Here is a 26698-nt window from a genome sequence, read left to right on the forward strand (position 1 = left end):
TCATTCACCTCATGCACATCAAGGACAGATTATGAAGAAGTCGTTCACCAGATAAATGACTTTAAAAATTATTCACCTGAAGACCGATTTTAAATGTAATATATTAGTAAATACTTTTAAAAGTGCAGCATATTGATGTATAATTTTACAATTTGTAGTATTTTGGTAAAAAAGCCTATCGTGTGGTATTTGTTCGGTTTGACAAGAAATCAAGTATTGGGCATGGGCCTTTTATGCCTGTAATAATAATGTAGTCTTACAACTTAATTGCTACAATTAAAAATTTACAATCAAAACATAACTTTTTTTGTTACGTACTGTTTGGTATGAGATAGATAAAAAGAAGAGGAAATGATAGAAAATTTCATCAAGCTCTATTTGAAAAAAAATAAAAAAAAACTGGGGTTTTCAAATTTTAATCCAATATAAGTCAGATGAAGTAAAATTTACTATATATGTTATAGCCTTACTGGAGCATCATCAGGGATTCTTATTTTTGCATGCAAGAGTGAAATCGTTCTTGGCGTGAACGATTTTAGAAATCGTTCACGCCAAGAACGATTTCACTTTTTGATTTAAGAAAAAATTTAAAAGTGAAATCGTTCACGCCAAGAACGATTTCTGAAATCGTTCACGCAAAGAACGACTTGTGTATAATTTCAAAATCGTTCTTACCAAGAACGATTTTAAGTGTAGCATATTGGTAAATAGTTTTAAAAGTGTAGCATTTCGGTAAAAAGTTTTACTGTTTATCGTATTTTGGTAAAAAAGCCGGTTTTGGATTTAAACTCAGCATTAAGCATTAAGATGATTGTGTGCGTGTCCGTTTAAATTATATAAATTAAATAAAGTACTACTAACACATTTTATGGGAATCAAGAAATACCTTAAATTTTATTATCTATTTATCTGTATATTTATTATTATCGTATTAATAACTATCCATCTGCTTTCGATACTATTTCTTTTGAATTCTTAGGAAGGAAAACTTTTAATAGATAAGCTTTTATTTATCTCTACCTGTGTTAGCTTCTGATATGTAAAGACCTTATTTATTAATATTATTGTGTCTTTATCCCGAAAGAAAATATTTGTATAGACACCACTTCCTAATATATATCCACTTCTGGAATAAGACGCTGTCTCAATTGCAAATGTATATATCCATACATATATTTAGGAAGAATTATAATTAAGTTATAAATAAAAAAATATTTTTCAATCTCATTTACAGGTCAAACTTAAGTATCTACCTTTAACATTTTAGTCTTTATACATGATTTAAACATATAAATAATGAACTTTTTACTTAGGTCCCGCATATCCCATACTCATTTATCCCACACACGTGCCACGCCAATATGCTCATTTGATCTTGCTTATAAAGAACTTTTCGATAAAATTTATTAGAGAGGCTTAATTTTTTGGGAAAATTACACTCAGGTCTCACAAAGCACAATTAATATAAAAAAGGTCCCTCGAAATCGCGAAATGATTCTGAAATCCCCAGGGACTTGTGTGTAATTAATTCTAATTGTAAAATTATGTAGTTACCTCTGTTAATTTGAACCTATTTACAACCTCAACAGTGGCTGTTAACAACCCGAGAAGAGGTGGTTAACAACCTCAACAACGCCCTGATATTCCACAGAGTGAGTTGTCATGAGCACTGTCGATATTGTCAATCACGTCTTCTCGGGTTGTTAACAGCCACTGTTGAGATTGTAAACGAATTGCTGCAATAAAATTAGAACATATTTACAACATTAACAGTGACTGTTAACAACCCGAGAAGAGGTGGTTAACAACCTCAACAACGCCCCTGGCATTCCATAGAATGAGTTGCCATGAGCACTGCCGAGGTTGTCAATCACGTCTTCTCGGGTTGTTAACAGCCACTATTGAGATTGTAAACGAATTGTTGTAATAAAATTAACAGGGGTAAGTAGGTAATTTCACAATTAGAATTAATTACACACAGGTCCCTGGGGACTTCAGAATCATTTCTCGATTTCTTGGGACCTTTTTTATATTAATTGTGCTCTGTGGGACCTGAGTGTAATTTTTCCTAATTTTTTTTATAATATAACATTTATTTTGACTAAGCATTTAATGAGTTTTTTTAATTTTATCCTCACACATTCTCTTTCTTATTTGATTCAATTATTTCATCTTTTACTTATTCTCTCTATTAATAAGAGCATATCTAGAAAAAATATGGTTTATATATTTATTGTTTCAAACTGATTTTAATTAGTTTCTTGATAAATGCAAATAAAAAAAGTTTAGTTTACATTTTAAACCAGAATGAGTATTGTGTTAAAATTAAGAAAAACTTTAAATTTTGTCATTTTAAAATTTAATATATTTTTAGAAATTTGTCTCTATTAAATAATAATATTTATAGAATAGTAAATTAAAAACTAAATTATATATGGGAAAATCACAAATAAAGACCCTTGAATTAGCAAAATCACTCTATGGTCACCTGAATATGCTAAATTGCTATGAGGGACCCGGTCCCAAATTGTAATTATGAAATCATGGCCAAATTACCAAAATACCCCTCTTTAATTTTTTTTTTTAAAAAGAAAGCCACTGCCTCACCGGAATACGGTCACCGGCACCGGAGCTCCGGCGGCTGCTTCTGGCCACTGTCGGCGGCCGGACGCTGGGGTCCGGCCGCCGGAGCTCCGGCGCCGGCGGCCGCTCCGGCGGTCTTCCTTTGTTTTTTTTTGAAACTGTTTTTTTTTTAATTGGAGGGAAGTGAGGTTGGGGGGATTTGATCCCCCAACCTAATGCTTCCCAAATAAGGAATGACCATTGAGCCAACAAATTTTTGTTAACATTATGATGCAAAAAAAAATATAAGTTAACTCATTTACTCTTGTTCCAGGTGATAACAACAATACATTTGGAAATAACAAGTTCTGATTGTAAAATAACACGTCTGGAATAAAAATTTAACAATATGTTTTTTTTATAACAATAAATTTTGTTGCAGGCAATAACAACAATACATTTAAAAATAACAAGTTCTGATTATAAAATAACAAGTTTGGGATTAAAATTTAACAACACGTTTTTTTTATAACAACACACTTTATTTCAAGTGATAACAACAATACATTTAAAAATAACAAGTTCTGATTATAAGATAATAAGTCTGGGATTAAAATTTAACAACATGTTTTTTTATAACAACACACTTTGTTTCAAGTGATAACAACAATACATTTGGAAATAACAAGTTCTGATTATAAAATAACAAGTCTGGAATTAAAATTCAACAGCACCTTTTTCTTATAACAATTAATTATTTTATACTTTTGGAAAATAAATTATTTATAACTTATAAAAAGTACTTGTAATCTATTTAATTTGCTAAAAAAATAATTTTTATCTCCAATTTATAATCAGAACTTGAAGTATAATTTTTTATAGATTAAAAATACTTTTTTATTGTTCTAATTTATAAATAAAATTTAGGGAAAATGGCAACACACTTTTTTAATTTTTTTTAAAAAATTTTAATCTATATATCTATACAACTTATTATAAATCAAACTACTTCTTATAAATTATAAATAGTACAATTTATTGTGGATTAAAAATACTTTTTGACTACTTAAATTTATAAATGAAATTTATCTCTAATTTATAATTAAAAATACTATTTTATTCTTTAAATATAAAAACTATTTTTAATATTTAAAGAATGAAATAATATAAAATTTATACTATGATTAATAAATCAAAAATGCCTTATTATAAATACTTTATAATTTATAAGAAGTAGTTTGATTTATAATGAGTTGTATAGATATACAGATTAAAAAGTATTTTTTTAGAGAAATAAATATATTAAAAATATTTTTATAAGTTATAAATAATTTATTTTTTAAAAGTATAAAATAATTAATTGTTATAAAAAAACGTGTTGTTAAATTTTAATCCTAGACTTATTATCTTATAATCAGAACTTGTTATTTTTAAATGTATTGTTGTTATCACTTGAAACAAAGTGTATTGTTATAAAAAAAACATATTATTAAATTTTAATTCCAAACTTGTTATTTTATAATCAGAACTTGTTATTTTTAAATGTATTGTTCTTATTGCCTGCAACAAAATTTATTGTTATAAAAAAAAACATATTGTTAAATTTTTATTCCAGACATGTTATTTTACAATCAGAACTTGTTATTTCCAAATGTATTGTTGTTATCACTTGGAACAAGAGTAAATGAGTTAACTTATATTTTTTTTTGCATTATAATGTTAACAAAAATTTGTTGGCTCAATCATCATTCCTTATTTTGGGAAGCATTAGGTTGGGGGATCAAATCCCCCAAACCTCACTTCCCCCCAATTAAAAAAAAAAACAGTTTCAAAAAAAAAAACAAAGGAAGACCGCCGGAAGCGGCCGCCGGTGCCGGAGCTCCAGCGTCTGGAAGCGGCCGCCGGAGCTCCGGCGCCGGTGGTCGGATTCCAGTGAGGCAGTGGCTTTCTTTTTTAAAAAAAAAAATTAAAGAGGGATATTTTGGTAATTTGATCATGATTTCATAATTACAATTTGAGACCGGGTCCTTCATAGTAATTTAGCATATTCAGGTGACCATAGAGTGATTTTGCTAATTCAAGGGTCTTTATTTGTGATTTCCCCATTATATATTCAGATAACAAATTTAATAAAATGATTTACATAGAAGCACAAGCTAGGGGGGAGGGAGGGACATCAGACGTGGTGGTGCCGGGCGTAGGCCTAAGATTCGCCTTTTTAGGTGGGGAGAGGGGGGGATAGAGATTATCGGAGAATCTTGTCATCATCGTCATCATCGACTGCAGGCCATCCTTATGAAGGGTGGGTCCCATATCTGCTCTTAGTCCATTCTTGTCCTTTTCTACGGCCACGTTCCTCTTTCTTTCTTTCTTTTTTTCCAAATAAAATAAAAATCCTGCCTCCTCTTCCATTATCTCACAATTCACCCGCACAGCACTGCAAATAATCCCTAATTAAAAAAGTGTTTGGTTTCAGTAAAATCACTTTTAAAAAATATAAAATTTCTATTACATGTTTATTTTGTATATGATATAATTATTTTTCTAATTATGATTAGTTTTTATCCAAACATTCTCTAAATAGTAAATAATCATAGTAATTTTTTAGATAAATAATTTTAGCCCCCACAATTTTTAATATATCTTCATAATGAGGATTTTATTAGACAAAAGTTGTGCTGCAGTCAAATGTCTCAAGGCTATGGAATCAATTCGGATTCCATTCTCTTGATCCACACAGAACTTTTCCAGTCAAACGGGGCATTTGATTGCCAAATATTCATGAAATTACATCTCAATAGAAGCACAATAAAGCCCCCAACATATATTAAGCCTATGAGCTTCTTTTTACTTACCACCTCTGTCACTTAGTACAAAAGTTAAATAGCTAGTCTGAAAATATTAAAAAAATTAGTTAAGATAGTTATTCGTAATAAATATATCTTGATTTTTCTAAAGTATTATTTTTAATTATATGCATTAAAACTATCTCTTGATTAGAAATTCACTTTATATGTATAACTAATGAGAATATCCTAAGCATAAAGTTATAAATATGAAATCTTATATTTAAGATGAAAACAAACTCAGTTTATTTTTTATACTATCTCAAGTTTTCAATATAAGACTAAATTAACTAATTTGATGATATTAAATAAATTATTTTAAACCATTTAAAGTTACTGTTTCTCTTTAAATTAATTTGTCACATTTATAAATCAATATAGAATGTAATTTAATAATACATTTAAAATTTCAGAAAGATTATGTAATATTTATTATCATTAAATAATTTATTTAATTATTAAATTTCTCAAGTAAGAGCTGTTATTTGAGATAGTGTTTTCATGTAGTGTTCCTCTGGGTCGGATTCGTCTTTCCCTTAAAATCCTGATGTTTTCACGAATTGGTCTGGAAAAAGTGAACTTGTACTGAACTGGTTTGTCTAATGATAGTTTGCTGCCCCACCCCATCAAAAAAAAAAAAAAAGACATATTCTTTTAATGTATCTGACAAAAGAGTGAAAAGGTAGGTCCAAGATAAATGGTGGATTCCTCAGTCATTTATTTTCACCATAGCACTTTCTGGGAATCAATGTCTCGTCCTTGCAGGAAATAAAATTCCGAATACGACCATATCACCAATAGTGATTTGTGGGGGACAAAAAAGAGAACAAAACAACCAATTTTACCCCTGAACGTATCGTTTGGTGTAGTGTTAGGTAAAAGTCAGGTAATGGGTACGATTTCCCTTTTTTAATTAATTATAAGACCATAGTCTCCACCATAGTCTTAGCCGGACAAAGAAGACTAGACTTATCAACAATTAAAGAAGTCTTGCAAAACTGAGCAGGTTTATTGTCATTTGCCGTATCCAAATTTATATCATTCCATAACCATTATAATTTTTTTTGTTATTACATTCCTTTCCTTTCATTCATGAGATTTTATAATAATTTTCTGAGTTAATATAATTTTTAGTTCAAATTTGAGCATATTTTGATTTTAATTTCTTAAATTTTGAACTTATTATTTTAGTCCTCAGAATTTAGTCGTCTTAAAATATTAGCCTCTAAAAGTGTAACAATATTAAAATCTCCTAAAGTGTCATAAATAACATTAAAGTGGTGATATTGACTCACCAAATGATATCTAGTTGGATCTTGTATATACAACAGAAAGGAAGAAAAAGAATATGCTCTCAAAATGCAACTTTTTAGCCTTATGTTTTTTCTTCCTCATTGCTCTTTTTTTTTTTTTAGCGTAAATCCTCATTGCTCATTTTGGGAGTTGTGTTCTGTACTGTACTCTGTTATCTACACAAGTTCTAGTTAAGTATTATCTGGTAAGTTTACATCATCACTTTAATATTATTGATGACATTTCAACATATTTTAATACCGTTACACCTTTAGAGATAATATTTTAAAACAAGCTAATTAAAATTCCACAGATTAAACCACAAATTTGCTTTAATTAAAAAAAAATCACAAATTTGAAATTTGAGGAATCAAAACTAAATGAGCTCGAATTTGAAGCACACAAATTATATTAACCCCCAATTCTCCTTAATTAGTTCTTCTATCCCTAATGTAGCTGATGAGAGGATAATTGTGGGAGAACTAATGAATGAGATTGACTTGTTTGATTTCTTGTTTTGGAAATTTTTTTTTTGGGAAAAAAAATAGCTAATTCGTAAGTCTGTATTGTTTCAATCAATTTTAATTAGATCTTTATAGTTTTCACAAATTCACATTATTTTTTTTTTAAATTTGGAGACTTATCTATTATAGTATTATTTGTGATGAAGCCGTCGTATTTTCTGTGATGAAACCATCTATGCTTACACACACTGGTTTGGATCATACTAATTCCTAAGAGCTTTAAACTGTAGGCTTTTGAATTCAGGCTCTCGCGTTTTCTTTTGCATTTTCATTTTCAGTTATTAACTTTAGGTTCATTTTAATATCATTTATTTACACTTTCTTGGAAATTTATTTTATTTCAGACTACTATTTATAACTTGTGAGCTTATATCATCTAATATCAATTTATTCTTTTTTAAAAAAATTAATTTTTCCCAACAGGTATTTGGGGCCATTTTTTTTTATTAAACTAAATTTATATTTTCAATAAATTAAAATTAAAGGAAAAGGACTTCTATAATAAAGCGTCGGGGAGGGGCACGTCGCTTTCAGTCATAAATTAGAGGAGAAAAGGAAGCGCTCCAGAAAAACACACACTGTCGTCCCTACCCTTTCCTGTTTCCTTCTCACTCTCCTTCCCTCTAGCGCGAAACATTGTCCACCCACGACTCCTCCTGTTTCTCTCTCTCTCTCTCTCCCCGTCTCTCTCTAGTTCTTCATCTTCTCTTCTCCACCATCTTTCATGTCCCCCTCTCCTCCTGTCGCCCTTCGATCATGGCCTTCGCGTTCGATGGATTCTCCATTAGGTATCTTCTTTGCCTCTTTTTCTTTGTTTTTTTCCCCCTTTCCGTTGGTTTTTTTGGTTTTTTGTTTTTAAGCTTTGAATATTTTCCTTTTTTCTGCTACGAACCAACGAGTAGTGATGATAGATTGTTCTACCGTGACCGTGACTTTTGCTGTTTCCGGTTTTTGATTCGGTGTTGCAGGGAGTACACCTCCAAGATGAGGTCCGTTGACGTGTTGAAATGCTGGCCTTTCAGTATAACTAACTCCAGTGACGTCTCTAAGGAAGATTTGAAGTCCTGCCTTCCTCCCATGACTGTTCCCAAGTTCCGGCGGCGGCCCGAGCAGCTAGAAGCCGTGAGATCCGATCACGATGATCGTAGAAAATCTGAGCAACAACTGCCGGATGGCGAAATTTCCGGGAGCGAGAGTGAATCGCTGAAATCGGAGAAGTCCATCAGCGCAGAAGAGGACAGATTGGTTTGTCCGGTTTGCCGAGTTTTCAAAGCGGCGACACTGACTGCGGTGAACGCTCACATCGATGGATGTCTTGCACAGACGATGAGGGAGGAGCGGCGGCATATGAAAATTATGAGTTTGAAGCCCAAATCAAAGGCGCCAAAGAAGAAGCGCTCCATCGCGGAGATCTTTGAGGTCGAGGTAGAACAACCGCCGATGGAAAATCCGTTCAAAATTTGGCCCCTCAATAAGAATCCAGATGAGGTATCAATCACGGTTACCGAGTTCCGGTGGTGTTCACGGCAGATTGAAGCGCTGGGATCCAAACAATCGGAGGGAGAAAGTTCTAGAAATGGAAACGAATCGGGGAAGTCAGATGAGGGACGGGGTGGGGAGGACGAGAAATTGGAGATGGTTTGTCCTGTTTCTGGAGCTGTCAATGCTTCAACGTTGACCGCAGTTAACGACAGCATCGACGTGCAAGCTATGACGGAAGAACGACAGCACCTGAGGATGAATTTTAAGCCAAAGCCTAAGGTGCCGAAGAAGCGGTCAATTGCTGAGATTCTCACGGTAGCGCCTCAGATCGAAGCGAAGTGTAATGAGTTGATTGAGATTGACGAAGAGGTGGAGGAGGAAGAGAAATCTGTTGGTGATGATGATTCAAGTAGGCCTACTGCTGCTCCTGCTGTCTTTTCGACAACCCATAGCAAGAGGAATAAAAACAAGAATAAGAAAAAGAAAAAGACGGAAAGAAGATGGAAAAAGAAGCTGAAGAAGAAAAAGAAGTTGGAAAAGCATAGTGGTGGTACCGTGACTCTGAACAATGATAAGGAGACGCTGAATCAGAATAAAAAGAAAAAGAAGAAGCTGCTTCACACTGGGTTAAATGCAAAGAAGGTACGTACGTGGTTTTCAACTCTCACAAAATATAATCAATCTGACTTACATACATTCATTAGACATATCAGTTTCTTGTTTTTCAGTTGATTCATGAAATTAAAGCACACAATACATGAACTTTATGCCATAAAATGATAACAATTATTACTGTAGTCTTGTGTATGAAAAATATGCGTGTACCAGACTAATAAAGCTTTGCCAACACTTTCCTGGATAAACTTAGTGCTGAAAAAACAGCTGGTTTAGAGAGAGCTGATCATTTGTGGAGGGAAGTGAGTGGGTAAATATGGTATAGTACCTATGCGAGATATGGTGTGACAAGTGAAAAGTTGCCAAAAGCGAGAGTTAATTAATTAAGGTTAGGGCTCCATCCGGGAATGGGATGAACAATAATGTCGCTAGCTCCAGCTGTAAGCCGTGTCTTATTAGTACAGGTTGTTTAGGAAAGGCGATGAGTGGGTTTTCCTGCTGATATCTTCCCGTTGGAATAGTGTTTCGGATAATCAGCTTTTGGTGAAATTTGTATCTTAGTCGCTCTCCTCCTGAGGGATAGAGGAACGAGAGCGACTTATACTCTTGTTTATTTTAACCAATCTAGAATTCTAGAGATCATTTAATTTACCAAGTTGATTGGACTTGAAACGAAGGATGCTGTCAAAAGTCTATATTTTACATGAATGATAGCCTAAAATACATATGTTACGATTGGTGGTGTGGATTGTTATCACATGGACGTTATCCATTAAAGTGCGTTCCCTTCATCAGTCATCATCAATGGATTATCTACCCATGATATAGTTAGTATCATGTCAGATGGGAAATGAGAGTCCCTCCTGATATGGATTTAATTCCATTCTAAGCCCCCGTCACGAAGTAATATTGATGTATCACATTCACCTGAAGGCCAGTGAGTAGGAACGATTGTACGTAAGTATATAAATAGATAAACAGCTTGGCCAAAAGGGGCAAAAAGGCGCGGAAGCATGTTTTGCAGCGATCCATTCTTGCTTCTGATTTCACCGTATTAATAATTCTTTCTTTCTTTCTTTCTTTTTTATCAATTATTTGAATTTTTAATTAGATTTAGATTCATTTATCTGAAAAAATTATTTGACTTCCTTTCAAAGAGAAGATTTATTTTTCAAATTGATATCTTCAGCTTTCAGTAAACTCTCGTTCTAAAATACTCCATTTCCTTAAAATGCTTTTCATGTTTGTTATTATTAGTGTGGTAATATTGCAAGATTTATACTTATTTCTCAAGCCTTAACTCTCTCTCAGTCTCTCCCCATACATGGGCGCGCGCATATTAGCAGCACTATAATTATATCTTTCCATTGATGTTGATATGGTAACTAAACAAACTGATAAGATGGTCTTTCTAAAAGTATACTTTCTTCAATATTATATTTCGGAAATAATTTTATCTACTTTAATTCCTTCGAACAAAAATTTAATTCCTCGAATGGGTTGTTTAGGCACAAATTGTGGTTATTCAGTACTCATGTCTGATTATAATTGTCTTAAATAGAAGGAGTTAAACTACTGAAATTCTAGTTGATAATATTAAAAAATAAATTATATGTTTCGGACCTCTTGACTCTTGTTGAAACAATATATAAATATTTCACACGAAAGCTTCCATTTCAATTATATATACTATTTTAATTTTTAACATTATGTTTATATATTTACTTAATTGTAAGATTAATGAGCATTTTAACTTGTGTTTTTTTAAAATCTGTTGTAAGCTGGTTATATATGCTTTTGTTTTTGCGGCTAAAAGCTTTTTCAAGTAAGATTATGTTTTAAAAATCTTTGTAATATTTTCCTGTATGTTATAGCTGAGATTCCTTCCTGCTTTTTTCTTGCCACGCATCATCTATCAAACCAAAAGTTGCACTCTTTTTGTTGCGTTGGGTATCCATTTTTTTAAAAAATATTTATGGCATATTAAATATTAATTTTGATATCTATAGTACATTTTTAGTATGTACACTCAAAAGAGTACTGACGTTTTTAATTAGTTCCACCCAAAATTTGTACAGTGCCAAGAAAAGTTTGAAAAGACGAAAACTTCCTATTAAAATGCTTTCCTTATTGTTTTTTTTCTTCAAAAAATAAATTCATATTCCTTAACTTCGCGAACCATATAACCTTGGTAGATCAATTAAGAGATACTTGAAATGACTGTATTCTATGTATAAAATATGAATACTATTTCATTTTATAAATCAAAAGTATGCTAAACTTAGTTCGGATTACGGGATAGCCAATTAAACAAGGAAAACCATTTTTAAGATGAGTTTGTTGTTGTTGTTTTTTTTTTTTTTTTTGATATTTTGGAGGTACGAATACTGCATTTGAAGACTATTGTAGTAACTCTTTGAAATTTAGTTTGAACTTTTGGGAAGATATCACCGTTAAATGGTAAAACCCGCGATACTAGTAAACCATGTTATTATATACCTCCCGAATTCTGAGGATAGCTTTTGCAAGAAGTTGATGACAAGAAAATATTGCTATTGTTTTCTCAAGACATTGAAAATAAAAAAAAACACGTGGAAGAATGGATGGGCTAATATATAACATTACTCCATAAAATTACTTTCTCGTCGGTATCCTTTTCATTACAAATTCCTTTCTTAAACACAGCGATATAATTTTGTAATTATATTTATTTTATTGTTTTTTGAAATAATTTATTTCATTGTTTTTGACACGATCCAGATTGCATATAAGGATTTTATAACGGTAATAAATAATGATACTATTAATTAAAATCTCAAGCGTATTACTTTTTTTTTGGTAACATTAAGTTTACTAATTTTAACAATGAATATGTTAAGTTCTGTACTGTGATCATTGATTCGTTGAATACCGCTTTTTTAATTTGATAACATAAAAAGATAAACGTTTTAGAAGGGAACACACTGTTGACATAAATGTTTCTTTAATTTGGAATCTAATCATTTGTTTATATGATTAGGTTGCTTTTGTGAGTTAGGCTGAATTCCTTAACCCATCGTCGATCAGTCAGATCTATGTTCTTCATTGCTTAAGGCATATTTATTACTCTTATTTATTTAATTAATTATTTTTGTTGTGTTCTTCTATTCTACGAGAAGGTTTATCATTCTTTTTTAAGAATAATAAGCAAATGTAATATATGCATTTATTTTTCTCTTTACACGAAATACATCAAATATTAAAAAGACGAGTTTTTCCATGTACTCAATATATATAAATAATATGTAGCAATTAGCTATGGATCCTTGGAACAATTAATTTATAATTTGTATGCCAGATGCTATATTTAGGAAATGTATCATAGCCTGGTCAAAAAAGAAAAAGTCTTACAGAAAAAATAGACTACCTTTGAATTAAAACATTTGATAAGTCGATTTAGTTTCTCTCTTTCATTTTTCCCTTTTTTTTCCCCCCCAAATACACATGCTTTAATTATGTCTTGATACTAGTATGCATTTTGGAAAGACGAAGTGATGAGTATAATTCTGCGTGTGTCACGTGTGTATGTGTGTGTGTGAGAGAGAGAGAGAGAGAGAGAGAGAGAGGAGCTAAAAGCAACTGAATGTCAGTATAATTTAGAATCCTGGAAGAGTACTGGGAGGATTAGAGATTTCTTGATGCCCTTGGCTAGTAAGTTTATTGTGCAATGTACATGAGATGCTGTTCTGTGGTTATGATTCTACCTATCACCACCTGCTCTCATTCCTTTGTTTCAGTGCAGCAGTGGTGTGGAACTTATGTTTTTCACCTTTGACCTCATATTTTATTAACTATGGTGTTGTCTTTTGTTTGAATACTATAAATATTTATTTTATTCTATATAGCTGGAATTTCCATTGCAACCCGAAACTGATGTCCAAGCAGCAGAGTTGCATTGCATTTCTGTTCTCGGGTGTTTGTAATTTGAGTGACATTGAACCATTTTGTCTTTAAACAACGAGTATTTAAACGGAGCCTACAATTTTGACAACTAGTTGAAATTGAGTTCTCATGGAGCATCTACAATTTTGTTTAACTTGTCAACTTGTCTGTCTTAGGATGATACTTACAGGCGAGAAGTGAAAACTCCAGCGAAGAGTTCCAGAAAACTAAAAGGCACGATTGGTGGTAAAAGAGCTGCACTTGATGACATCAATGCGTCTGCACATAAAAAGAAAGCAAGTCTAAAGCGTGCATCTATTGGAAAGAAGCGAGAAGCAACGGAGAATTACTCAACGCATATGTTTGGGAAGGCATCAAGTGGCTGCAATGTTCAGGATGGTATTGAAGACAAAACTCGTGATGCCCAAGAGCAAATATTAGCCAGGCATGTGACGTTCTCTAATAAAGATAACATGCTTGGTCCGAAAAAGAGAAGCTCATCTGATGAAAAAGTGTTCTCTTCCGATGGACAGGCTGCTTCATCGGTAAAGGAGCAATCCTCTGCAAGTGATGAAACTGCTTGTCTGGAGGTAAACAGAAGAGATAGCAGCATTACCTTTAATACGGAGAGGGGAAAGGAGTTTTGTCCTGTAGTTGAAAGTAAACAGTTTTCTACTGCTCCTGAACGAGTTCCTCCAAAAGAATTTTTGAGATCATGTGCCACTTCGGACAAGAAAAAGCATTTGGTAGGGAAGACTGAATCATTGATAGAGGTGGCATCTGATGATAATGATAATCTACACCTGTTTGATACGGGCAACACAACTGCACTACACTGTTCTTCCCAATCTTCAATTTCCAGATCTCTTTCTGCATATCAGGAAGGAGGCATTTCTTCTGTAAGTACTCGTGTGGGTGACTCTGGAGCTCACCACTCCCCTGGAAAATTCATGGATCATCATGGGGATTCTGCTCATCAGGTTTCTGCAGCGGACTCTGATGCAAGCATGAGGACATTTGTGCAGTCTTCATTGCATCACACTTTATATAGTCAAGGCAGTGAAAAATCCTTATCATCACAAACTTATGAAGATAACAGCCAAACTTTGGGTTATAGACCTTTGTCTCACATGTTTTCAGCAAATAGCTCCATGGATGAGAACTTCTTTGGTTTGCCACTCAATTCTCAAGGTGAGCTAATTAATTTCAGTTCATGCTCAAAAGGAGGGATTAACCAGTCAGAGACATCAAGTATGTTAAGAAGTAGCAGATTACTCTTTGACAACATTGCCTATAGAAGTAGCCATGAATATTTAAGCATTAATGAGAGTCATCTTGTTCCGAAGACATTGTCACAAGGTAGTGTAAATAAATTTCCTCACTATCCTGCCAGGCTAGGTGTGACAAATCAATTGCAAGGTATTGGGAGAGCAGATGTGCACCAGTTTAATACTTATAGGGATTCCAATCAGTTTGTCTATCCTCTTGATTCGGAATTGAAGCCCATGAAATATCCTTTCGTTGAACAGAATCAATATGACCAGGTGCAGAACCATAAGAGAAATGAGATGATTCATCTGAAAAAAGGTTCAGATCTTAGTTCACAAAGTTCCACCCAACCAACAATGCGGTTGATGGGGAAAGACGTTCCAATTGGTAGAAGCATCAAAGAGGAAGATGTGTGGGCTGAACAGCAATGTATAAGAAGCCATTCTTCTAGAGAAGCTGCATTAGAAAATTCGTCTTTGGAGACGTGTTCTAAGCTGGATCACTTACGTGGCTCACCATTACAAAGCACCGCAATGATAAATGGTCCAGAATTTGAATTTCCTCAGCCATTTCTTGATTTGCAAACTAATTATGTACCACAAAATGGAAACTGGGGATTCAGCAAAACTGCTAGTTGTTATTCTCAACCTATTACTCATGCCCACACTTCAGGTTCAGCATCTAATAAGGCACGTCAAGACTCGCCAGGGCAGTCTGTATGTGGACCTAAATTCCAAGGACTTGGTTCTCACTTACAGGCACAACTTGCTACGTGCAATTACAACCAACATACTTGTCAAAGCAATGGTGACCTGTACGCCAGGAAGAAACTCCCTCTTGTGACAAAATCTGCTTTTGAATTTCCGTTGGTGCACCCGGCTTTTGGAGAACATGCCAAAGCATCCTGGTTTCAGAGCTCCAATGGAAGCTCTCCACCGTGGCTGCTAGCACAAGAAAAGGTACCGGGTACCTTATGTCAACAAATACCTGGCCCGAGTAGTATATGTCTTCCTCATACTCAATGGGGAGGTAGGTTTCCCACCCCTGTAAATCACTCAATTCTAAATTGTTCACCGGTAAATTACTGTCACATGAAAACACCTATTAGTCCAGCTTCAGTTGTTCAACCTCCACTTCTTCCTCGAAGGCCTGCCATTAATCCTTCCTCAACTATACGTAGTGGTTGTCGAAATGAGGCAATGGTCAATGACAGAGTGATCTTAGAAAACAGGACAACAAACGACCATGGTTTGTGTAACAATACTAGGAAGAGACCTGCTGCTAATATACATGGATCGACAAAACTGATCAAGTTGAATGAGATAGAAGTGCGAGAGAACTTAAATGGTGTGCCTGGTCTGATTCAAGAGAACACAAGCGGTGAATTTCAAAGGACCACGAGAACTGTTGAAGTTGCTCCACAAGGGGATAGTTCAAGACGTAAATGCTGTTGCCTCAATGAAGCTCAAAATATGATGTCTAAAACTTACCTGGGCCTGCAAATCTCAGGTCCTGGGAGACCAAGTCCAGGTACTGGGCATATCCGTAAACCCTCCCCGAATGTTGCTGCAACTACTGACACTGATAGGGATCTAGATTTTCAGAGAAAATTGACGAAAATATACGAATTTTAGGTGGAAGTCCACGTACATCTTTATAACTCCGTCAGTTTTGCCTTCACAGTACACCCACTTGTTGAAGATAACGGAATCTAGTGGAAATTTCATATGATTTCATCCGGTATTTTGTGATGATGATGCTTTCTATTTTATTTTTTATTTTTTTGGGGAGCACATGAGGAAGATTTGGATGCTGATCGCTATCTACATTCCACCCATCTCTGCAACATGAGTTTTTGAGCTTTTTATGGTTCTCTCTGACTCTGTTTGGGATATGTTAACAAAAATGTGGTTCCTAAATTTTAATACATTGATGAAGAACTTGGCAGTTAAAATTGATAAATCTCTCATCTGTTGGGCAAGCAAATTTTAGATTTTGAAGAAGGGTTAATTAATCCGCAAGTCCTTATAGTTTTAACGAATTTTGAATCAGGTCCCTATAGTTTTTTTTCTTTTTATTAGGTTCTTATACTTTTACCTTTTTTTAATTAGGTTCTTGTATTTATTTTTCTTTTAATTAAATCCTTATAATTTCACTAAATTTTTAATCAGGTCCATGTAGTTTTAATTTTTATTTATTAATTAAATATAAGCTTAATTAAATAGATTAATACTGAAATATAAAATATTAATAATTAAATTAAATTAATAATTATGTAATAAAAAAGTAATAAAAGTAATTAATTCAGGAAAATTTTTTAGAACAATTAATTTTTTTGCTGAAAAAATTAAAATCATTATAATAATTCATTATCTTTAGAATATTATTTTTTATAAACTAATATTAAATAATATATACTATTTTATGTTTATATAATAGTACTATTAGAATTTATAAAATAAAGAATAAAAAATTCAGGGACTTAGTTAAAAATAAGGTGAACTTATAAGGACTTGATAAAAAAATAAATAAATACAAGGACCTAATTAAAAACAGGTGAAAGTATAAGGACCTGATAAAAAGAAAAAAAACTATAAGGACCTAATTCAAAATTCATTGAAACTATAAGGATTTGCAGATTAATTATCCCTTTGAAGAAATTAGAAACTTGTTTTCAGGATCTTTCTCCTAACAAGTACGGAAGTGCCTTGCGAAAATAGAAAGAAAAGAATCTCGTTCGTTTCTCAGGCCAATGCTGCTAGTTCTCTTCTCTCTCTTGTTTGTTGCATTTTTTTAGGCTCCCAAAATTTGTATTTTTGTACCTTACACATTTATGTATTTAGAGATAAAAAGATATAGAAAAAGATGTGTTTGAGAATGATTCTATTTTTATTTATGCATTCATGATTTTTTATTTATTTTTATATTTATCATCTCTTTTCCTCAATCTTTTGTTGAATTTATCGTTTCTAGATGCGGAGTGATTTTGCTTCTCCAATATTTCATCTAGATTTAATAAGTTTAAACGTAAATTTTCTGTTTTTAGATCCACATACTACAATTTTCTCATTATTGTGGATTCATTCCTATAAATCGTCAGTCAGCATCAATATATACAAGACAAATGATGGTTAGACGGGTAAAAGGGCATTGTTTTGTATTTTTGAATTAAAAAAAAAGTCATATTTGGAGGAGTGGTTTCGATTGGGCCTGAAAATAATATTTAAATATAAATTTAATTTTAAGAGTAATATTAATGAATATTGTAATTATCAACGGCAAATTATTTTAGCGGTAACGTCACACCCGCTACACTGAGATGATATAGCTCTGAGTTTAGCATTAATATGTTTGTGTGCATGTTGTTAACTGTATAAAAAAAAAGAATATTGTAATTGTCATTTCATAATGAAATATTAATATGATAAATGATAACTAATAACGTAACTTACATCTCAGATAAAATATTATTATTGGTGAGAAGAGGATAGGTGAGGGGTTCCTTGAGAGGACAGTATTGGTGTTTGGGACAGTGTTAGGGTGAAAATTGCCTCACGTTCCCCCCATTCTACTGCTCTTATTGTAAACTGCAGCAATTTCATTGGATTTCGAAGCATTACCTCCCTTTCCCACAGCATTAAGAAAATAAACTAATTAACCTGTAATTTAAGTCTGTCCATAGTTTCAAAAATATAATAGAAGAATTAAACTGCCATCTTTCTATATTTCACATCAGAAAAATGAATATATACCAATAAGATTTTGATATCAACTAAGGAAGGTGGCTGAAGTTGAAGCGGTTATAATGGAACCACAAATTCTGAAATAAGACTCAGTGTTCACAGTGAAACACAAACAAATTAAATCACAAAATATACTAAACCAATACCCAGAAGATACATACATATATATATATATATATATATATATAAAGATCAGTGCTTTCTTGCTTCTTTCTCAGCAGCTTTGATGACTCGCTCGAAGGACTCAGGGCCATAAGTATCGATGTAATGTTCAACAGCTTTTCTTGCATCGAAGGTCATCATTTGAAGAGCCTCTGGATATTTCGACGAAGAAGAAGAAGACGAAGGGGCGAAGCCAAGTGTTTGCATGTTCTTCAGCCACTTCCTCGCGTAATTCTCATATATGTAAGCTGCTCCATTGAACATGGGCAGTACCAGCCACATGCATATCAGCAACTTCACCAGCGACCACAGTGGAAACCTGTACGTTCATCCACATATATCATATCATCAACTTCAACAGCAATGGTCATTTCTGTTAAAAAAACTAACATTAATTATTAAAAGAAACTAACACTAACTGTTAAAATTTTTAACAGAAAGGGCAGCCTTGCTTTTTTCTTAATACTTTTGGGGGAACAGTGAGGGCGAAAAAAAAAAACACTTTCAAATATTCATACCTCATCCGTGAGTACTTTTAATACAAAAATGACCCTTCATCTTTAATTCTCCAACTTTTGGAAGTCCAATTTCAATCAATCAACTTTAAATGAACTAGTTTGGAGATGGAACAGCAAGCTAAGGGTGCGTACGTACCAGGCTAGGACTTTGTGGAACGAAAGCTCAAAGAGGGTTAGGAATGAGTACAAACCCAGTACGTTAGCCATTGTTGATCGTCCAATGTTGAAGGACTCTCGATCGCCCTCATAGATGCATATCTGCTCATTATTTCGATTAATTTTCATATACAAACTCATTATAATTAATCAGTAAAATATTTTATATATATGCAATTTCATCACTTACAAGGGATAAAGAAGCATCACGCCTGGCCTGTAATTACCCAACAAAAGGAAAAACAAAAAGTAGAATACTGTTATATATGTGTGCTTGTTTGTGGTAAAAACAATAAAAGAAAGGGATTATTATGAAAGATGATAGCACAATACTTACCCTACAATTGTATCCAAATGTCTGGCCATTGTTCCAACGAAACCCATAATGAGGAAGGAAATGAGAAACTACTGATGAGTTTCTGATACGATCTTAATGTTTGTATATGATGTAGCTCTAGGTTTAGGAGCTTTCCAGATGAATTACAGAAGATGAAGATGAAGATATATATATATATATATATATAGAGTGATGAAAAATGGAGGAGTAGGGTTAATGAAAGAAGCAAAGAATTTGGTGTGGGGATGAAGAAGACGACCCACAAGTCTTCTTTTCTGCGATGCCAAGAAAGGACATATTGGGAATGTCAAAAAGTTTGGTATTTACAAGATGCATGCATGCAAGATGTCTTTTTGCTGGAACCTTAACATATTCCTTTCTTTTTTTGAGTGAAACATATTCCTTTCTTTTACTTTCTCTTCAGCTTTAGAATCCTTAGCATAAAATAATAAAACTCGCAGTGAGACACACACACACACACACACACACACACAGAGTATTGTATCTGGATGGAATTCGAATTTGGAAGTAACAGTTCGGTTTAGGAAAGGTTTATATATAAGAGCAAGAAGACAACCTTTCTCGAAATCGATGATGATCAATCAACAATATTACTTCTTAAAAGATTATTAAAAACTTTACAAGATCAGACCTGTCTCTCTGGGATCTCGATTTCCTGCCCATTTTTCTCCGTGGGTGTTCTCCTGATTTTTTTTCTTTTTAACTTGCAGATAAAATGAGATGCCTTTTTCTCTAAAATTTTAGACTAGTCTTTTTATTTTTATCCTCCTTAAATGTATCTATGCAATAAATTTTTACTCATTATTTTTCATGTATTCTTTTTACAAATAAGAATATAATTATAAATATAAATATATTCGACACATTTATCACTTTCAACTAAATTTAATTAACATTTTGAATCTTGTAATTTTTATGAATGGAGGGAGCATAAAAGAAGATGTATGTGTGTGTATATATTAGATATATAAAAGCAAAGCCTGTAATTGTGTCTTCCAATGATGCCTCTTTTTCGTTACCATTTTGGTGCGAAGCTGCGTTCCTGCTGATAAAATGCATCACAATTCACCGATAATCAAAAGTTCTCTCTTGTGCGATGATTTTAACAGCACCCTTCCTCCTATGTTTGATACATCATTCTAGGATTTTCTCCCACACTGCTCTGTAGAGGCAACAATGTAATGATGCAGTAATTATTATTACCTCTCGAGATTAATATAAGAACTAAATAATTAATTTGAATAATTTTTTTAAAAAATAGCTAAGTTAACTATTTGCAACAAATATGTATTGGTTTTATCAAAATTACCTTCATTAATAATGTACATTGGAACTATTTTTTTGGTAGAAATATCTTACAATCAATAGAGATATTTTGAAAAAAATTATAAATTTAGAAAAAAAAAATGTATCAAATTCTTATATTTAAAACAAAATTTAATCATTCAATTAACTAACTTTTTATAATAATGATATGAGAGATAATACATGCTTTTCACTAACATTAGATTAGATGTAATTGCAGCATGTCATCTCATCAAATGTGAAAAGCTATGGGAGTTGGGTCTAATAGAATAGACTAATTTCTCATAATTTGATAAATTAATATTCAAATTTCTAGAGGAAAATGTGTCCACTTCAATAGTTAACCATATTTTGAATGTAAGAGGACATCTATACTTATTATTATTATTATTATTATTTTTTAAAAGAGCATTGTGAAAAGCAGACCAGAGAAACTGCTGCTTTTGGTTTTACAATACATACATGAAACACAACAAAGTGTAAATTAAGAGAACACACACACACACACTAGTTGTCCCACTTCCTTGAATTTTTTGATCAGGAAAAAGTTCTTCATTGATACCATTATCAAATCATTTGAATAGTTTTAAACGCATAAACCATGATAGAAAGGGTAAATAATGTTTAAAACTCATAAATTAAAGATTATATTTAATTTCTTGACAATTACGTTTAATATAACTAGAAATTAAAAATGTTATGGGAAGCTGTTGTGCGGCTGTGAAATCTATAATACAGTGCATTTTATATTTTTTTATTATTTTAGATTCAAAATTTAAAAGAATCCATTCCTGCATTCTTTTGTATATGTTACTAAGAGGGTGTTTGAATAGAAATCAAACCATAGTTCAAAAGTATTTTACGGTTTACAAAATAAATATGTGAAGGAATTTATCTCGTTTTACGGAAAAGTGTTTCTAAAATTATAGTTTAGAAGTTGTCAAACACCTCCTAGTTTAAAGAGAAACAAATTACTCGAGGGATTTTGATAATTTGCATCTTAACCCTTGCTAAATAGTCAAATTGCATTTCGCGCTTCTGAGTTCCCACCGCTGAGGCACTGACCACGCTATCCGGATTTGCCCCATTGATACTTTCTATGTTTGGATTGGGTCTTCTCTAACCGTACCCTAACTTCCTTCTGCTTCAGCTGTAACAAACACCGCTCGCATTGCTTCTGCTTCTTCAGCCACAGTACGCTCTGAAAACCCTAATTTGCCCTCTATATTTCTTCTTTTTAGTTTAATTCTGTTTTGATTGCCTTTAATCTCCGTTGTTGAATTTAAATCTATGTATTCCGGTCATGGATCCGAGTCCGAATGTAGTTAGCATTGTTTTGCCCGCTCTTTGATTATATATGTCTGTGTTTCGACTCCGATCCGAGACCCACACCTACTCGTCATCTGACCCGATTTCACAACCCGTTTCGGGCCGGTTCCGTCGGGCGGGTTTGGATGGCTCCTATTATGTCCAGAGGCGCCTGGGGGGGTCGATTCGCCATCGTTTCTGTATTTATTTATGGTTGACATTGCCCAGCCTCGACTAGGATTCGGAAAATTCTGCCTCTGAAGAACCGTAAATAGAATGTTTGTCAGTGTTTTTGTTTTTACAAAATACTGGTTTGTAAAAATGTGAATATATGAGGTTTGTCATTGAATTGCTTGTTGTGGATGCGCTATTTTGGTTGCTTGCTTCTTAGCTTACGGGATGAACCTGTAAGTTAGCATGCAGTTTTGAAGTCTTGGAATTATATTCATTTTGGGATGACCAGGACTAGTTGTGGTCTTTGACCGATGAGCTCACTGAAAACCATTGAAGATTTGAACTCAGCATGAAAATCCGTCCTGCACTTGTTACAGTAGTTTCTATGTGAAATAATGAAATGATCATTTATAGTTTAGTTTAACACTTCCCACTTCCCTTTTGGTAATTCCCAGCAGTAAGCACCGACCTAGCAGCTGCCACTTTTCTTTTTCTTTTTTTTTTCCCGCTTGCAGATTTATATTAAAGAAAAAAAAGCTGTTTTTGTGTAACAATGGGCTATTTAGTCGCTACTGCTAATTTGTGTTTTCTCTATGAAATTTTTCAGAGAAGTTCTTTACTGGGACAAATTTTGGAATATTAGATGTTGGAGACAGTGTGTTTTCGAAGTTCCTCTACGTTTGTGGAATGTTAAGCTTAGATGTTTGTGATTTTTTTTTTTTGGGGAAAAAATTCCACTTAAAGTATGTACTATTGCAGGTTGTGTGTGGTATGGAATTGTTGGTGTTCCTTAATTGAAGTTTACAGATTGATTAGTTTTGCTTGTATTTTTTCAGTCTTGAGAGAGGCTTCTTGAGTTAGATTTTGCATATCATTTCATCATAAAATCATTTAATCTTCTCTCTTTCTTTTTCTCTTCCTCTTCTTCAATATTGTCTTTGCACTTGTAGTATTATGCACTTAGGCACTCAGAAAAGATGCTCTGCATGAATATGCTTTATATATTCCTTAATATGGATACTATTTGAAAATTTTAATGGGCATGTATTGTGCCAGGTTCATGCAATGGATATGTCAGATGCGGTAACAGCCAAATCTAGCCGGCTAAAATCTGTTGTATGGAATGATTTTGATAGGGTTAAAAAAGGCGATGCCTGTGTGGCTATATGTAGGCATTGTAAAAAGAGGTTGAGTGGATCTAGTAGTAGTGGAACATCTCATTTAAGGAACCATTTGATCAGGTGTCTGAGGAGATCTAACAATGGAATATCACCATCCATTTCAGCAAGGGAAAAGAGGAAGGAAGGGGCTCTTGCAATATCAAATATCAGTTTTGATCAAGATCAGAAAAAGGATGATGACCTTAGCCTTGTGAACATTAAATTTGAGCAGGAGCAGTTGAAAGATGACATTTTCAGCAATGGAAACAAGAACTTTGATCAAAGACGGAGTCAATTGGATCTTGCTCGCATGATTATCTTGCATGGATATCCATTGACTATGGTCGAGCATGTTGGTTTTAAAGTATTTGTGAAAAATCTTCAGCCACTGTTTGACCTTGTGACAGTGAATAGCATTGAGGCTGACTGCATTGAGCTCTATGAGAAAGAGAAACAGAAGATGAATGAAATGTTGGATAAATTACCTGGTAAAATCAGCCTTAGTGCTGATGTGTGGATGGCTATGGGTGATACTGAGTATCTGTGTTTGACAGCAAATTACATAGATGAATCATGGCAGTTGAGAAAGAGAATCCTAAATTTTATCATGATCGATCCTTCTCATACTGAAGACATGCTTTTGGAGGCTATTACGACGTGTCTGATGGACTGGGATATTGACCGTAAGTTATTTTCCATGACATTGGATACTTGTTCCACCAATGATAACATCGCCAAGAGAATTGGTGAGCGTCTTTCACAGAATAGGTTCCTTTATTGTAATGGTCAACTATTTGATATACGCTGTGCTGCAAATGTTATTAATATAATGGTTCAGGATGCTCTGGGAGCAGTAAGTGACATAGTCAATAAGGTTCGAGAAAGTATTCGTTATATTAGAAGTTCACACTCTGTATTGGAAAAGTTCAATGACTTGGTTAAAGAAGTTGGGATCCAGAGTAAAAAATATTTATTTCTTGATAATCAAATGCAATGGAATTCCACCTATTCAATGCTTGAGACTGCCTTGGAATTCAGGGATGTACTTACTCTTCTACAAGAAAATGACAATGCGTACAGAATCAGTCTTTCCAATGTAGAGTGGGAGAGAGCCACTGCAGTCACTAGTTACTTGAAATATTTTGCTGATGTTACAAATGTTCTCACAAGGAGCAAGTATCCAACGGCAAACATTTACTTCCCTGAGCTTTGTGATGTAAAGTTGCAGTTGATGGAATGGTGCAAAACCTCAGATGAATGTATTAATGGTTTGACGTTAAAGATGAGAAGCAAGTTTGATGAATATTGGGAGAAATGCAGTTTAGGCTTGGCAGTTGCAGCAATGTTAGATCCTCGATTCAAGATGAAATTGGTAGAGTATTACTACCCACAAATCTATGGTAGCACTTCTGCTGGTCGCATTGATGAGGTCTTTGATGGTGTGAAGGCCCTGTATAATGAGCTCTCAATCTGCTCCCCATTAGCTTCTTCTCATGATCAGGGATTAGCCTGGCAGGTTGGGAATGGGACGCTTTGTTTACCTGGTAAGGATTCGAGGGATAGATTGATGGGGTTTGACAAATTCCTCCATGAAACTTCTCAGGGTGAAGATGTGAAATCGGATTTAGAAAAATACTTAGAAGAACCTCTCTTTCCACGAAATGTTGATTTCAGCATATTAAACTGGTGGAAAGTACACACTCCGAGGTATCCTGTCTTGTCCATGATGGCAAGAAACGTATTAGGGGTTCCAATGTCAAAGGTTTCACCAGAGTTGGCCTATAGTAATAATGGAAGAGAACTTGATCGTGATTGGAGTTCACTTAACCCTGCCACTGTTCAAGCCTTGGTGTGTTCACAAGATTGGATACAGGGTGAACTGGAAAGTTAAAGAACTGCTTTTCTCCTGCCTTTTGACTTACATATGTTGATTCTTCTCTTAAGAAATTCCTTTGTAAGTTATATCTCCTAACGTTACAAGTCAGTTATCCTTAAAATTATGTCCTATTCTAGTTTTATCCATCCTTGTGCATTTAAACAAGTTGATTTCTTAAGTCTTATTTTTGGCATCTGTTGTTCTGTTTTCAATTGTTTTTGGCGATCACTTGCATCTTATGAAGTCTTCCCTTCACCTTTAGAAACAAAATCTGCGTTTGCCTAGGGATATCCTGGTGTTTATTTATCCCAATCACCCTGCACAGAAATATTAACTGAACCACACTGCTGGATTGCTTGCTTGAAGATCTCAGCATCCTTGGTCATCCACGATCCACTTAGCCTTGGAGCATCACTCTGGTCATTGGTGTGCCTATGCCCTTGGAACTCCCTGGGGTTTTTGAGCTTCATAGATGTTTGAAGATCAGAAAAAAGACCTCCTTCCATATGGATTCAAAATTTGAGCATGGATCTCCATCTGGTGACAACTGCAATTACTTTTCCTTGTTGAGACCCCCCATAACAAAATCAGGATTTTGTCTCCCCTGCATATCTATATAATAGATGCACTGCATCCCCTTTGCTTCACGAGCCTACGAAGACATTGTCGTGAACATCCGGTCTCGGCCAAGAAAATGGTGTTTGGTTAGGTGGCCTTTAGTCAGCTGCTCAAGTCATAAAATTATCGAGGGGCAGCTTAGGCCCAAAGCCTTGGTATTTTTCACGAGAAAATGATTCCCCTTAACCCCCCCCCCCCAAAAAAAAGTGTCTTCTGTTTGTCTATCGTTGTAATTATGCTTAACAGTTTTTTTTTTTTAGACATTTTCAGTGCTTTTCAAAAAATATGAGCATGTTCATCGGTAAAGTTTTTTTTTTAAATTATTTTTATTCAATTCATTTATATTTTTTGCGCATCAAAACAGTTTGTAGTTGTCTACAGTGTCTGATGCAGATATTTTCCGGCTAGTTTTGAATATCTTCAACTATGCGGAAAGCAGGAAATAACTTCCTCTTTCATGTGATCTTCAGCCCTATTCTTTTGTGGTTCCCACCGGCCTTAATTGTGCTCTTGTCCCAATTGTGTTGATTGTTGATATCACATCATCAGGTTTCTTTTTTGGGACAGAACTTACTCGGATTCCAAACTAATCAAAATGAGCCAAACTTGGGACGCTTCTCAGTGTAGAGACCAACCCATTAGTTGCATTCCTTTTCTCCCCTTTTTGTTGGTCATCCCGATCAGTTGCATTCGACAACAATACTTTTTCTTGCACATTGGAATACAAAGCCATTTGTCTGCAAATTTGCTGAGTTAATGATAAATAATTGTATATTTGTTAAATTTGAGATCTAATTCCAGATGAATT

At 33.8% G+C, this 26698-nt stretch overlaps 2 protein-coding genes and 1 pseudogene across 5 annotated transcripts; 2 read left to right on the forward strand and 1 right to left on the reverse strand.

Moving 5' to 3' along the window:
- Window positions 1–7928: 7928 nt before the first annotated feature.
- On the forward strand, window positions 7929–16146 carry LOC114735012 (uncharacterized). Its single transcript, XM_028922668.1, has 3 exons — window positions 7929–8013; window positions 8194–9349; window positions 13420–16146. The coding sequence occupies exons 1-3, from the start codon at window positions 7982–7984 to the stop codon at window positions 16144–16146; spliced, it is 3915 nt and encodes a 1304-aa protein (XP_028778501.1). The 5' UTR covers window positions 7929–7981.
- Window positions 16147–18205: 2059 nt separating this feature from the next.
- LOC114735015 (HVA22-like protein f) lies at window positions 18206–19519 on the reverse strand (annotated as a pseudogene).
- Window positions 19520–21815: 2296 nt separating this feature from the next.
- LOC114735010 (zinc finger BED domain-containing protein RICESLEEPER 2) lies at window positions 21816–26078 on the forward strand. 4 transcript variants are annotated; one of them, XR_003739233.1, is made up of 3 exons: window positions 21816–21948; window positions 23293–25350; window positions 25639–26078. XR_003739233.1 is itself a non-coding variant. In XM_028922665.1 (2 exons), the coding sequence occupies exon 2, from the start codon at window positions 23302–23304 to the stop codon at window positions 25285–25287; it is 1986 nt and encodes a 661-aa protein (XP_028778498.1). In that variant the 5' UTR covers window positions 21816–21948; window positions 23293–23301; the 3' UTR covers window positions 25288–25480. The 4 variants fall into 4 exon arrangements, 2 of the variants coding, with proteins under 2 accessions (XP_028778498.1, XP_028778499.1); XR_003739234.1 differs by lacking the exon at window positions 25639–26078 and adding an exon at window positions 25598–25615; XM_028922665.1 differs by lacking the exon at window positions 25639–26078 and having other exon boundaries at window positions 23293–25480.
- Window positions 26079–26698: the final 620 nt, after the last annotated feature.

The sequence above is a fragment of the Neltuma alba genome, unplaced genomic scaffold (genome assembly GCF_004799145.2).
Source record: "Neltuma alba isolate B1F8T4 unplaced genomic scaffold, ASM479914v2 tig00013169_pilon, whole genome shotgun sequence".
Lineage (NCBI taxonomy): Eukaryota > Viridiplantae > Streptophyta > Magnoliopsida > Fabales > Fabaceae > Neltuma > Neltuma alba.

Bases quoted from the DNA above. Each gene is read 5' to 3' on its own strand.
- LOC114735012 (XM_028922668.1), top strand. From the start codon at position 7,982: ATGGCCTTCGCGTTCGATGGATTCTCCATTAG. The intron at 8,014-8,193 runs GTATCTTCTTTG...TCGGTGTTGCAG, and splicing joins TTCGATGGATTCTCCATTAG to GGAGTACACCTCCAAGATGA. The intron at 9,350-13,419 runs GTACGTACGTGG...TGTCTGTCTTAG, and splicing joins CTGGGTTAAATGCAAAGAAG to GATGATACTTACAGGCGAGA.
- LOC114735010 (XM_028922665.1), top strand. From the start codon at position 23,302: ATGGATATGTCAGATGCGGTAACAGCCAAATCTAGCCGGCTAAAATCT.